The 15950-nt window shown below is 39.0% G+C and overlaps 1 protein-coding gene across 1 annotated transcript; it reads left to right on the forward strand.

Annotated features, from left to right (window-relative positions):
• On the forward strand, positions 560 to 11261 carry LOC109840968 (probable serine/threonine-protein kinase DDB_G0276461). The gene is made up of 8 exons (XM_020409807.1): positions 560 to 720; positions 1133 to 1625; positions 4107 to 4272; positions 4365 to 4415; positions 4837 to 5019; positions 5158 to 5269; positions 6468 to 7096; positions 10691 to 11261. The coding sequence occupies exons 2-8, from the start codon at positions 1162 to 1164 to the stop codon at positions 11051 to 11053; spliced, it is 1968 nt and encodes a 655-aa protein (XP_020265396.1). The 5' UTR covers positions 560 to 720; positions 1133 to 1161; the 3' UTR covers positions 11054 to 11261.

A 15950-nucleotide genomic window follows, 5' to 3' on the forward strand; every position in this document is an offset into this window, starting at 1 on the left:
GTACGGTAAAATAAAGTGCTAAGAGATGCGGGATGGTGAGACGGTCCATCTAATATGACTAACGTAACAGACCGCATAATGTGTCTATCTTGTAAGAAATAATTTTACAAAATGAGTCCTTAGTCTACAATCTCAAAATTAAAAGGTCTATTTTTTTTGTCTTTAATTATCTAATTTAATTTACATTTTTCATTATTACTGTCGTTACTTTCATCGTTATTTCTATTATTTTTCTAGAATAAAAGGCACAACTGATCTGAGTTTAGAATGTTCTATTTCTTCATATGATTTTCATGTTATACCTACGTTGATCATTACATTCCGCACTTGCTACCTCATTGAAATGAAAGGAAAGCAGAAAATTATTATTTTCTAGCAGAATTTGTATCCGGTTAACCTAAACCATGAAGTGATGAAACCAAATCCACAAAGTTACAGGTCCCGGATCTGGACCTGGTTTACAATCCGATAAGAACCAAACCCGTTACTAAAGTCACACACTTTAGCACGTGACCTCGACCCCAATCCTAAAAATACTACCCTCGTTTCTCACTAGCATCCGACGAGGAAGCTCACCGAAAAGAAAAGAAATAAATTAAAATAAAAAATAAAAAATAAAAAAGCAAAATATAATATATTATTTTTCGTGGACTCCTGTTTTCTTCTATCAGATCGCAGATCTAAACTTGGATTCATAAGTAATAGCTTCAGATCTCATCGGTGAGTAATTCTTGTCGCTTGTTTACTTGAATTCTTTGATTTTTCTTAGCATTCTTCTCTTGAATCGGATTAATTTGATCGAAAATTGGTTAGAATAAGATTTACTGATGGGTTGGCAGTTCTTTTTGCTGGAAATCAGCTGAAGATCTGGGAAATTAGGGTTGAAGACGAACGGAGCTTTAGATCTTGCTCGTTTACAGTGTCTTTTAACGAAATTTTAAGATTTGCACAAACAAATTGTAGATATAATGAAAGTGAGAAACTATTGGTTCTAAAATTGAGATCTTCAGTTCAATTAGGGGATTTTATTTCACATTCTCAAAATTGTCTCCTTTCTCAGTCTAGATTCCAAGCTTAAGTTGAACAATTTTAACTTATTCCCACATTTTTTGTTGTTGTTGTATTTGTCCAGATTAACAGACCTCATCAAAACTTTTAGTCATGTGGAAATTCAAGCCATTCGCGGGTAAAGAGCCGACTGGCCTTGAAGGCCGAGTAATGGATATTGGCAATGTAAAGATCCAGATTCAGAATGCCATAGCTGAGGGTGGATTTTCATGCGTCTATCTAGCCCGTGATGCTGTGAGCCTATCGAAGCAGTACGCTCTAAAACACATGATCTGTCAAGATGGGGAGTCTTTGGAGCTGGCTATGAAGGAAATCTCTGTGATGAAATTGCTTAAGGGGCACCCCAACGTTGTCACACTCGTAGCTCATACTATTTTGGACATGGGACGGAGGAAGGAGGCACTGCTTGTGATGGAGTTTTGTGAGAAATCGCTGGTCACGGTGCTTGAGAACAGAGGGGCAGGTTATTTCGAGGAGAAGCAGGTCCTTTTAATTTTCAGGGATGTTTGCAATGCAGTGTTTGCCATGCATTGCCAATCTCCACCCATTGCTCATAGGTATGAAAACCTTATATTCTGACTTCTTGCGATTATGCTTTCTTCTTTCTGCGTACCTAAATTCTTAGATTGCTTTGGTTGGTTGTCCTGATCTATACTTATGAGAATATGTTCTGTTTATTGGAAATAAAATATGATACATTTCTTAACTTAGTAAAAATTACAAGATATGTGTAGTTAAAGTTCTCTATTTATAACTATGTAAAAATTGAGAAGCTACTGCAGTAAAAGAAATTAAGACATAGGCTAATAGAATTAAATCAGCTAATTAAGTATGTCTGCTGCATGGTGCAGTATTAGGTTTGTAATGCTCCGTCAAAAGATTTATCTAGTTTCCAAAGCTTTTAACAACACATATCCAGATAACAATCTCAGCTTACATCGCTTTTGAATGAAGCCACTGGGAGGATGAAAATGTTACTTTCCTGTCTAAATATGCTTGACTTATAAAATGTTAAAGCTAGATGCAGCAAGGCTGGAACATAGCATAACATTGTTACTGGATTCAACTTTTCTTAGGTATTTCCTTTAGGGTTATTTGCACTTTGGTATCCTAAAGTTTAAATCTTTTTAAACTTTGATACCCCAAAATTCTTTTCCAACACTTTCATACCCCAAAGTTCTTTCTTTTCCAACACTTTGATACCCCAAAGTTCTTTCTTTTCCAAACACTTTGACACCCCAAAGCTTTCACATTTTTTAATTTTGACCCCATAAATTTTGGGTATCAAAGTGTCAAAAGCAAAAGTTTGGTTAGCAACATTCAAAAAGGTGGAAACTCAGGGTATCAAATTGTCAGGAAAAAACTTTAGGGTATCAAAGTTAAAAAAAGTGTAAACTTTGGGGTATCAAAGTGTTGGAAAAAAACCTTGGGGTATCAAAGTTAAAAATGGTGTAAACGTTGGGGGTACCAAAGGGGGGGGGACCACTTTCTTTATTTGCTTAATGTTTACCGCTTCTACACCTAGATAATCGTAATTATTAACTCAATGTGTAGTAGCATTATGCTACCGCCTTTGTACAATCTTAACTTATGAGTTATGACCACAGTCTAATCAATTTCTTTTAACCCTATGCTGACGTGCTGAATTTTTGTTTTTGATTCAGTTCCATATCCTTATATCTTTTAAATCCAGCAACTATCTGCTGAGGGGTGGATTTATGGGGGATGTCGGATGTGGGTATCAGTGTGGCGCTGGTGGTTTTTTTGGGGATAGTTGTGTGGATACTTCAATGAAAGAGTCATAGCAGTATCCAATATCTAAGTGATACTTGGATATTTTGATACTTGATGGATTCTTGTTTTAAACTTCTTGAATCACATTCTAATACATTTATTTATTTAGCCACTTTTCTATGAAACTATGAGTTTTAATTTTTAAGTAATTTTGGATGAATATAGATCTAAGTTATTATCTTTTACTAGTCACTACAGTCTTATAGATAAAATATAAAATATAAAATATAAAACCCGGTAGTATTAGTGTGACACGTGTTTTCTGTTTTTGGGTTTTCTTTGTGGGGCGAGGGGAATGTGTATGCGCTTTTGTAATTTCTTGAGTTTGGGGCGTGAGGAGAAGGTTGGGAATGGAATGGAGTAGGAATAGTGCACCTTTTTTCCTCCTCTTCTTTTGTTACATTTTATAATAACCATTTTTTCTCCACTGTTTTATTTGTTTTTCTATGTTTCTTCATGATATAACACCACTTTAACGTTTTTAAGAAACATGTGTATATACTTAAGCATCTCCCCTCTCCCTCCTTCACTCATAAAAAGGAAAAGAAATAGAAGAAGAAACAGATCGAGAGGAAGGAAAGGTGTCAGTTTAAAATTTGTAGTTCTTACAAAAAACATGTTAGAAACATATTACAAATTTATCACAATTTCATACAAGAATTTGAGGAATTATTTTATTGTTTCAAATTAACTTATTGTCAAAGTTATGAACCTTCTCAGAAGTTTCGAGACATGAGTTATAGTTCTTGTTGCTTATATTGTTGTTCTAGCTAAAATATAAATTATAAGCCACAAAAAAAGACTCTGTATTTTAAGCAATGTGATGTCAGCGGAAGCATGTTGCTTTGAGTGAGAGAAATTACCAAATAAAAAGATATGCAACACTCATTGGTAATTGAAGCAACTAGCTGAGTCTCTAAAAACCTAATCAGCCAGGTCAGGGTCTTTCATAAATAAAAGGTTTTCAATTTCTTTTGTACTTCCAAAAAGGAACAAAATTGAAAAAGAATAATCTGAGCACTACTAATAATCAACTGCTATCTGTGATATCCTTTGTGTCTATTGATACTTGTCCCATAACCCACAATTATATAAGGATATTACAGTGGGCCAAACTTTGTTGTTTGCCCTTATGAATCCTTCATGGTAATAGAAAGAAAAATGTTTAATGTTATTCATGCTTGTTCCTTTGTAACGTGTCTCACTTTCCTGGCTTACAATCAGCAAACACTTCTACTCTGTAGGGACCTGAAAGCTGAAAATGTTTTGCTTGGATCTAATGGAGCTTGGAAGTTGTGTGACTTTGGCAGCACTTCTACGAATCACAAATGCTTTGACAAGCCAGAAGAGATGGGTATTGAAGAAGATAATATCAGAAAGCATACAACTCCTGCATATAGAGCCCCTGAGGTTAAATAATAGTGCTTTTTGTTCTTTGAAAGTGGTTATGCCTCTAAGATGTGAAAGACAACTCATTATATTTTATTGTTGCTTAAACACAGATGTGGGATCTATATAGAAGGGACATTATAAGTGAGAAAGTTGACATCTGGGTAAGTAGCACCCATTTATTGTCTTCTAATCAATATGTTTCATTTAGCCAGTTGAAACTTCCTTAACACATTTAAACATCATTGTAGAACCAAATCTGGGCAATTAAGTCAACATTTAACCACTTCTGTTGTATCAGTTCCGTGAAAATGAGCTATAAGCCTATAAATGCTTCTAGTTGTTTCCTATTGAACTGAAAGAAAATAAGAGACTTGTAGAAAGTTTGAGTTATAATATTCTTCCAAAGTTAGTCGAACGCATCCCTGGTTTAAAAATTAGAAAATGGAAGCATGTTTTATGGCCTTCTCTTGCCTGTTTTTCTGTCTTTCACGTCACTCTTGTGTGCAAGAGAAAACCTACGTAATCTTACTTTTATAGTTGTTTCTATTCATGGAAACTGACGGAGGAGGTGGTTTATTACAGGCGCTTGGATGCCTTCTGTATAGAATCTGCTACTTCAAATTGGCATTTGATGGCGAGTCAAAGCTGCAGGTCCTTAATGGGAACTTTCGCATTCCAGAGGTGCCCAAATATAGTGCCTCCATAACAAGCTTGATCAAGGACATGCTTGAGTCCTCTCCAGACACCAGACCAGATATCACGCAGGCAAGGGCTTTGCTTGATTGGCCATTCATCTCCATGAATTTAGGTTGGTTATAGATCATTGCATCTGTAATAGCACCTAGAGATGCAAAGAATTTGTGCTCTTTTTCTTTTGTGGCACTGAACCATTTTCATCAATAGGTGTGGTTTCGTGTTAATGAGGCACTGCCTGTGGAGTTGCAGAAGGACTTACCAGATGGGTCATCATCAGCTTTTGATAAGCATTCTCCTTCTCCAAATCGGCATGATGAAGGTCAGTGCAATCATACCATTCCTATCAATGTGAGGCTAGAAAAGGAGACATAACTGCAGAACTTTCCTGATGTTTCCTTCTGTTTTTTCTTGGTTCTTTTTGTTTTTTATAATAAGCCTATATTACATATCACAGGAACTTGGAACCTACCTGTCTCTTACTAATGATGTGATGCAAATATGCACCATCTAATTAAGAATACCTTAGAACCTACCTGTCTCTACTAGTGATGTGATGTACACGTGACCAACTAAGTAAGAACATGTTCTGCTACTTGTAATTTATAGTGTATAAAGTTTACAAACAAATACCTTAACTAATGCAATCTCTTCTTGAAACATGTGGCTAAGTATTTGTGAAATGAATGCCAATGCTTTAACAAACAAATCTTGTTGGATCTGTTTAACTTTTTTGATTGAAAGTGAAAAGCGAAAAAATCAGCCACGAGGCTGCTTGTATGGCGTTGCTTTTGAAAATATTTTCAGGGAAGTGGGGAAAATCATAGATGGAGCGGTGGCAGCAGTTTAGCGATCTTGTTTTATGCATAGATGTGTTCCTGATATGCTCTTTTGAGCTTTATGTAATGCCTCAATTTCCTCTTTAAGGAGAGCCACGCCCCTATGTTCCTCTAAAGTTAAAAAGAAATTCAATTGAAAGATATATCCAGTAATACACCATCCTCTCCGTCTTTATTTGCCTCTATCTTCTCTTTTCTTCCTCTTAAGTTGCTGTAGGCTGCCATTTGGACCAGCTTTAGCAGCTGCATGAAAACATAACATAGGGAGAATCATTTTTTTTCTTCTCTGAGGGGGTGGGGGAGGGTGTATGCGGTGTGTGTAACATGAACTAGGTAAAATCTAACGTACATGGGACACTTTTGGTTTGACATGGTTGGATACTACGTATGTCTTATCGTTTCTGACCGAAAGAGTCCAACATATGCTAGATCTTTCCTAACCCAGATATTTCATACATTGTCAAGCAATCTCTGGTATTTTGGATGTCGTAGATCGTAATTGGATCATTGATTCTCAATTTAAATATGCCTATGCGTATACTATCATACCATCCTGCTTTCATTGTTTCCGGCCATATTTTGGCTTCAGGAATTGTATTATCCTAGTTGACCTGTGCACCATATACTCTCAGCTTTTTAAACCGAGTATCCTGGAGTAAATTTAACTGCTCTATTGTGCAGGAATTCAAAAAAGGACTCCTTCAATGCCTCGTAGGAGCCCTCCACCTCCCCCTTCATCAAGAGAACAGAGTCATAATAAGGTCAGTACTTCAGAGGGTTCCATGGGTGCATTTTGGTCCACCCAACACGCACAAAATTCACAAATAGATGACAAGGACCCACCATTGTTTGATGACGAGGCTATAGGCAACGCAACATCCAAGAACAGTCAAGCAAATCCTGAAAGGCGAAAGAGCATGCATGGAAACACTCTCAAGGGATTCAATAATGGTGCAAATGATGACTATGAAATAAGTTTTTCTCCAGAGAAAAAGCCATTGGATACTGAGATCAAACCAACTTTCCAGAATGAGGCGTTTAACACTTTTGTGGCGGATTTCAATAGTGCTAATAGTACTAACAAAAATAGAAAATCAGGGAAGGCGGATGAATTGGAAGCAGAAGTGGTCCGGTTGAGAGAACAACTGAAGCAAACTAACTTGGAGAAAGCTGAAATAACAGGAAAATATGAGAAGCTTACTGCAATTTGCCGCTCCCAGAGACAGGAGCTTCAGGAGCTAAAGCGGGCCCTTGCTGCTTCAACCCCTTCACCATCAAGTAAAGGGAGTCCTACAACTCCCGAAATTCCGGTATATGGTCTCATCCTCTTTTCCTTGTTTACTGCTGGATATTTATTGTTTACTTTTTGCATTTCCGGATCTAATTGTGGCCTTTGTTTCATGTTCTGGCCTTATGAAATTGCAGACTTGACAATGTTTGTGTCCTTTTTATGTCTTTAGTAAGAGTACTTTTGATAATCATGGATGACAGGTTTTGTTTTCTTTTTGAAAATTATACCTGTGATTAATAAATGTAATACAAAAACACGAGTAATTTAGCTACAAAACTCACTGGATTTAAAAATGGAACTGTAAAGGAAATTAGATACTGCTTGATGCTCTCCCATGTTTCAACTTACTGGAGAGAAAACCATTGGGAATTCATGCATCGAAAAAAGCTTATTTGAGGATCTTTAAGTTGTTGTGCCAGGACAATCAGGATGAGGATGTGTCCTATGTTATAGTCTCATTCATATCTCAAAGCTACAACTACTCCCATTTATATATATATAGGGATACAATAACAAGAAGTTTATTGCGTAGTCAATGCAGGACAAAATATAATTACCTAATCACAATTATTCTCTTAATTACATTCCTAATATCTCTCAATCACCAAATCTCTAATTTATACTCCTATTACATTATTCCTAATATAACTATAACATTATATATCTCCATAATATATTCCTTGACATAGAGGAAGTACTGTCGACCCTAAAAAATAAAATTTCAGGAAGCCCCAGTTGTTCTCCTACAGTTGTAAACGTTGCCATAACTACTATACAAGTTAACAACAAACTTTTTAAACATCACCTCAGCATCATATCTCATTTAAAAGTTTGCGTAACACAGTAACACTTGCTACTCCAAAAATCACTTAGGGGGGGTTATTCGTTGGTGTAATTTGGGGTAAATTGGGGTAAATTGTTCCAATGGGGTAATTTTACCCAATGGGATAATTTGAGTGGGATAAAGTGGGGTAAAGTGGGGTAAATTGGGGTAATGGGACAATTTGAGTGGGACAATTGGTATGACATCTTTTTATAATATTATATTATAGCTCAATTAAGTTCAAGTTTAACTTGATATAACATCAAATGATTAAATAAATATTAGTTATAATATACAATAATATTATTTTTTAAAATTATTTTAATATAAAATATTAAAAATAATATAATAATAATAATATTATTATTATTAATCAATCTTTAAATATTTTGATGTTTATTTTAACTATTATGCTATATTAATAAACTTTTTAATTGCAATAATTATTTAATCATTCATACATCTATTACCATGATGATGATAAAGTCTCAATTATCCATAACATTTAAGTGTATTTCTTTGTGAAGGCTGATAATCTCACCGCTAGTTTTCTTGTTTACACATCAAGTTGCAGAGCAATCCTTTCAATTCAATCCAAATACCCAGTGCAAGATATTGCCTGAACATGCTGAAAGATATTGCATAATGATTAAAGCTTTAATTCATGTTTCTTGAGAGGATAAATGCACTATTCTTTACTTTGAAGTTTGAAATAATTATTAGTCACAAAAACCATCAATTTCTTTGTGAAGGCTGATAATCTCACCGCTAGTTTTCTTGTTTACACATCAAGTTGCAGAGCAATCCTTTCAATTCAATCCAAATACCCAGTGCAAGATATTGCCTGAACATGCTGAAAGATATTGCATAATGATTAAAGCTTTAATTCATGTTTCTTGAGAGGATAAATGCACTATTCTTTACTTTGAAGTTTGAAATAATTATTAGTCACAAAAACCATCAATTTCTTTGTGAAGGCTGATAATCTCACCGCTAGTTTTCTTGTTTACACATCAAGTTGCAGAGCAATCCTTTCAATTCAATCCAAATACCCAGTGCAAGATATTGCCTGAACATGCTGAAAGATATTGCATAATGATTAAAGCTTTAATTCATGTTTCTTGAGAGGATAAATGCACTATTCTTTACTTTGAAGTTTGAAATAATTATTAGTCACAAAAACCATCAATTTCTTTGTGAAGGCTGATAATCTCACCGCTAGTTTTCTTGTTTACACATCAAGTTGCAGAGCAATCCTTTCAATTCAATCCAAATACCCAGTGCAAGATATTGCCTGAACATGCTGAAAGATATTGCATAATGATTAAAGCTTTAATTCATGTTTCTTGAGAGGATAAATGCACTATTCTTTACTTTGAAGTTTGAAATAATTATTAGTCACAAAAACCATCAATTTCTTTGTGAAGGCTGATAATCTCACCGCTAGTTTTCTTGTTTACACATCAAGTTGCAGAGCAATCCTTTCAATTCAATCCAAATACCCAGTGCAAGATATTGCCTGAACATGCTGAAAGATATTGCATAATGATTAAAGCTTTAATTCATGTTTCTTGAGAGGATAAATGCACTATTCTTTACTTTGAAGTTTGAAATAATTATTAGTCACAAAAACCATCAATTTCTTTGTGAAGGCTGATAATCTCACCGCTAGTTTTCTTGTTTACACATCAAGTTGCAGAGCAATCCTTTCAATTCAATCCAAATACCCAGTGCAAGATGCACAGAAGTAATCAATATGTAAGTAACAACTAAGATTATCTCAAAAAATTATTACTAAGATCAATATATCTCAGTATTTCTCCATGAAAATTAGCATCTAAATCGAACAATTTCATCTAAAACCCTAGCAGCACTGATAAAAGATATTAATCACAAAACCCTAGCATTCAATCAATCCCAATCAGCAAATCGAGGAACAACGACATCACAATCAGGTCAGAGATCGAACAGATCTAAATGAAGAAAATGAACTAGGGTTAGGGTTTCTTACAAGGGAAATCAGCCTGGATGGTGCTCATGTTGCTGGGTGAAGATGAAAATTAGAACTTTAAGTTCAAATCAAAATTGGAACTGGGTGAAGATGAAACTTTGCTGGTGCAATTGCAATTTAAACTCCATTGCAATTCAGTTCTATTGAAATTGCAACTTTGCATCATAGTTTCCCAATTAACTGCAATATAGATCCAGAGATTTTACCTAGAGTTGGGAGGCTGTGCCGCGGAGGAGCCGCGGAGGTGATGGCGGCGGCGACCGAGCCCGAGAACGACGGCGGCGAAGTGGGCGTTCGAGCTCGAGAACGACGTACGAGCTCGAGGTGGCGAACGGTGACGAACGACGTACGAGCTCGAGGCGGAGAGAGGAGGCGGAGGAGGCGGACGCCGACCTAGAGACCAAAAACATAGAGGACGCGGAGGAGGCGGACGCGGAGAGAGGAGGCGGAGAGAGCGGGCGTTCGGCTGGGTTTCTTGGTTCCAGCGATAGAAAGGGGGCAAATTTTTGGGGCAGGGCTGAAGTTTCTTTTTATAGGTGGGATAAATTGGGGGAAATGGGGGTATTTGTCCCAGAATTACCCCAACAAACCAATAACACCACACAGATTACCCCAGTTCCAATTACCCCAATGAATAACACCAAACATTAGTGTTCCAAAAATTATCCCATTATCCCAACAATTACCCCAACCAATAACCCCCCCTTACAGTCGCATGCCTTAACACACGGTATTTCAAAATTCTGATTCTTGCTTGCCTTTCCTACTTCCTGTTGCAGCAAAGAGAAAAGATCGAAGGCACAGTTTGGGAACTCCAGCAAGGGATAATCGAAAGCAGCCCTCCAAACCCCGATCCAAAGTCATGGCAGCCATTTGCAGAGGAGCCAAAGCAACAGGCTATAACTCCAAAAAGCCTTAATCCCAGATCAGTCAGGACAATCAACGGGCATCGAAATACTATGAAACAACAGAGCCCAACTTCTTCCACTGATGAATGGGGGTTTGGTCAGGAGAGCTTCAAGGCTGCTCCATCTGCTGAAATGCCGAGGAGTTCAGTTCAAGGAAGCACTTCACAGAGGTTTGGTGCAAGTGAAGTTAAGAAGGCAGAAACTGGTCAGCCGGCTGGATGGGCTGGTTTCTGAAATCCCGAATTTAAATATAATTGTTACTTATGACCGATGATATTGTTGTTGTGATTGTAAGTCCTTAAACTGTTATATATCAGTGGGGCTTGTAAAAGAGAGGGATTGGTTTCGTAGAATCTGTTTGGTTTCGTGGTCTCTGTAACAGGATCCTGATAACTATCTTATTATATTTATAGCATCTGGCCATGACCCCAGAATTTATGTACACTGTGTTAATGGAATCCTGGTGAACCTGGACCCTTTTGCTTCTTCATATTTGCTTTAATTGGTTATATACTTCGATTCTGATATGAGCAGGGCATTATGATGGGAAATGGGTTGTAGCTGATTGATTTCTGCTCGTGTGCAGAGGTTATTTTTATTGACGCATACATTTCTTGCTTGAATGGTTTTATCTCAGACTTGGAGAAGTCTTTTTTAAGCCAAATGTAATGCTCGTTCTTGCTTGAGCAGTCCCCTAACGTAGCAATGTCAAGAACTTCTAATTTGGTAGAACGATTTAACGTAGCAATGTCAAGAACTTCTAATTTGGTAGAACGATTTTCCTTACGAAGACACATGTGTATTTGTGAAAGGTAAACGGATACAAATATGATAAGCATCATTGCGAACATTGCCTATAAGTAACAAATGATAAAATTTGGATTTTTTTTTCTCAAATGACATTTTAGTTATTTGCAAATTATACGTAGGGGGTCTAGTGAAAAGAGTTTAAATTTTAGAGGGACTTTGTGAGACACCCAAAAGTTCAGGAGGTTATGTGAGATAAACAAAATTTAGATGGGTTATAGGAAAACCCCATGAAGTTCAAGGCTTTTATGTGAACACCCATATGATTATATAAAATTAACTCAAAACAAAACTGTAATGAGACAATTAAAACAACAATTCCAGTGTGAGCATGTGTTTCTTGTTGTGCCTTGAGAATCCAAACCAATCGCCAAGAAAAGATAAACCAACACACCAACAAGCACAAACAATCACTAACACCAGTTTTACGTGGTTCGGCAAGATACCTACGTCCACGGGGCAATGAGAGGGGAGTTTTCACTATTAGAAACAAGAGGATACAACTAGTGTTACAAATCTCTCACCAAAAAACCCCATAACAACTCACTCTTGATCTCACCAATTGCTCCAACAATAGAAGCCCAATAAAACTCTCCCTTCAGATCTCAAACTTCAGCCTCCAAACCCTAGAAACACCCCTTTGGGTATTTATAGGAAACCCAAACGAAACGGGTTTGGAAAACAGACCCAGACTCAACCCGCTTCGGCGGTCGACCGGTCATCGGCGAAGATTCTTCCAAACTGAGCCGACACCAACCAAACCAATTTGCCTCACTTGTTGCATCCTGTACGCCATGGCAACGGACTCATGATAACGGACCCCATCCACAACATGTCGAGACCCAAACGGGAGTGCGAACACTCAACCCCAAACCAACTGTGTCTACTCACCAAATCGGCTGCATCAGAAAACTGACTGCCTACGTATCCTCTCCAAGGAATCAAACCTTCACGTAGTTCACCCAATGGCCTCCAAAGGCCCCCAATCCAACCTGCGGCTGATAACATCATAAACGACCCCAATCTGAAAACAGTCCAACACCTCCACCTGAGATGAAACAATGGCCGTATCCAAAACATATCCATCAGCTGCATCCATATCAACTACCTCATCATCTGCACCCATAAATAAATGACTCACACGCTGTGCCACCTCAGCTGGAATCCCAACCAATGCAGAATGACCTGGAGTATGTGGGGAAATCCCCACCCAATGTAGAGTAGCATCAACCTCCACCCGCTGCGATATCCCTCTGACCTGATCAATACTCTCCACCTGCCGAGAGTCCAAAGTGACAAACCTGCTCAGACCAAACTCAGAAGCTCCCAACTGATAGCCGAATGAACTCCTGAATCCCAAATGCGCAATCAGATCCAATCTCACATCCACGATGTGACCAAGTACTGGGTAGCCAAATATCCGACGCCGAACAAAATCCGAAGCAGCTCCACCAGATCTAACAACTCTACACGCAGCAGTCGACAACCTCATAAGATAGCCCAAACCTGTCGAAGCCTGAATACCAGATCCACTGCTCGACAACCAATGCCGATCCTCCTCCAGAAAAGAACGGCTCACTGAATCCGTCATCTCATCACGTCGCCCCACTGTCTCCTCTCCTCTGAAGTGTCTCCCACTGCCATGAGCTCGGCACCAATGCAAGAAAGGACTCCTACTAGAACAAGTACGACTGGTAACCTTTCTGCCCATACTCCTCCTCCAACTATTACGGACTATTAGGGCTTTATACCAACGGGACTTGGTTGCAACCCAAATATGCCTAGTACAATCCCCAACATAGGAAACAAAATAATCATTACCTCCCACTGATGCATACATGGAAGGCCCCCCAATGCCTGACTGAACACCTCCAATAAGACCTCTCGATCGGTGGATAGAAGTGCTGAACTCCACCTCGGTCTCATCGCTCATCCCAGTGTGCTCACAGGACTTCAATCTGCAGGTCATAGCACTCCTCAACAATCTGTGCACGACATAACCAATAATATATCCCAACACCAAACAATGCCACAGTCTAGCCATAGAAGTAGTCAGTGCCCTATCAACTACCGTGCTCCCAAGTAGATAATACAAGTTACTCCGCCTGACTCCCTTCATCACGATCATGGACCCCGATGTGACCTTCAAGCGAGAATCCGTCAAAGTCACCCTATAGCCTGCTGCCTCCAATACCCCAAGTGAAAAATCCGCCAAGGTCACCCTATAGCCTGATGCCTCCAATACCCCAAGTGAAATGATGTTCTTCCTCAGTTGAGGAACGAACCTCACATCAGCCAACTCCCAGATCATCCCGTCACTCATCTGAATCTGAACGGTACCAATACCACCAATAGGGCATCTGTGATCATTACCCATAAGAACAACATCCCCTCTTTCCAACTCCTGAAAGCTGGAGAACCAATCCCTTCTAGGGCATATGTGGTAAGTAGCACCAGAATCCAACATCCACTCGGTGGAGTCGGCAACATCAACTGACGGAAGAGCTGGGCACGAATAGCTCGAAGAATCTGAATCTGAAACATCGCCACTAGCCTTGGCAACATTTACCTCTGAAGCTTGAATATCTTTTCCTTTATTCTTCACGGCTTGTAATTTTGGGCATTCGGCTTTCCAATGTCCATCCTCTCTACAAAAGGCACACTTATTCCTACCAACTGCAGGATGCCCCCCTCTAGACTGCGATATTCTCCCACGGTTTGGACTTTTAGCTCTTGCAACCAATGCCCCCGCAACCGGCTCGATGGAAGTCTCTTTGTCCTTCTTTCGAAGTTGATAGTTCACAAGGGCTGCGGTGACCTCACTATACGAAAGAGATGCCTTCCCATTAATAAGAGTGAGGACGAAGGTCTCATATTCCTCGTCGGGTAAGGAACTCAATAACAACAATGCTTTATCCTCATCTTCAACAATGACATCTACGTTCGCCAAATCTGCAAGTAGCTTCGTGTAGTGGTTCATGTGATCACTAATGGATGTCCCCTTCTTCAATTGGAAGCGATAAAGTCTCCTCTTCAAATGCAAACGATTTTCGACACTCTTTGTCAAATATTTGCCCTCTAGGACCTCCCAGATCTTCTTTGCCGAAGTTTCATTCATCACATTATATTTTAGATCTTGGGTAAGACAAGACCTAATCACACCACACGCCGTTCTATTCATTTTATTCCAAACCTTTTCATCCATGTTGTCCGGTTTCCCGTCCAACTCCAATGTATCTTCCAAATTTTACGCATTTAGCGCATCCATGACTTCACATCTCTAAAGTCCAAAATTATTTGTGCCGTTGAACTTTTCCACATCTATTTTCATAGAATGTATATTCAAACTTTGGATGGCCCTCACACTAGAAGAACCCTCCCCACTTTTATCTTTTTCAGCCATATATCTCAAAGCACCACCAAACCAATGCGGAAACAAACGAGAAATAGATCCAAATTGAAAAAGACGAGATTTTTACTGAAAAGATCCCACCTTTATCACCAAACGAAGCCCTAGATGAACTTCCAAAGCCCGGCCATAATCTCAAAGCACCCAAACAATTGCGGAACAAACAAGAAAATAGATCCAACTTGAAAAAGATAGAAACTTTACCACAAAGATCTCACCTTTATCACCAATCGAAGCTCTAGATGAACTTCCCAACTGATCCATACCTCCAAAAAGCCCAAGCGTTGCCCGGAGCTCTGATACCACTTGTTGTGCCTTGAGAATCCAAACCAATCGCCAAGAAAAGATAAACCAACACACCAACAAGCACAAACAATCACTAACACCAGTTTTACGTGGTTCGGCAAGATGCCTACGTCCACGGGGCAAGGAGGGGGGAGTTTTCACTATTAGAAATCAAGAGGGACAAACTAGGGTTACAATCTCTCACCAACAAAAAAACCCACAACAACTCACTCTTGATCTCACCAATTGCTCCAACAATAGAAGCCCAATAAAACTCTCCCTTCAGATCTCAAACTTCAGCCTCCAAACCCTAGAAACACCCCTTTGGGTATTTATAGGAAACCCAAACGAAACGGGTCTGGAAAACAGACCCAGACTCAACCCGCTTCGGCGGTCGACCGGTCCGGTCGACCGCCCTCCATCCAGAACAGCTCCAAGAATCCAGAGAGTTCGGCGGTCGACCGCGTCGGTCGACCGCTACCATCTTCGGTCGACCGGTCCGGTCGACCGCCACCAATCCTGAAGCACAGTAAGTGACGTGCACGAAAGCGGTCGACCGGACCGGTCGACCGCCACACTGTCAACCTGAATCCTGAGCTAGAAATCCACTTCTGCTGCCAATTCTACATT

The sequence above is a fragment of the Asparagus officinalis genome, chromosome 5, assembly GCF_001876935.1.
Source record: "Asparagus officinalis chromosome 5, Aspof.V1, whole genome shotgun sequence".
Lineage (NCBI taxonomy): Eukaryota > Viridiplantae > Streptophyta > Magnoliopsida > Asparagales > Asparagaceae > Asparagus > Asparagus officinalis.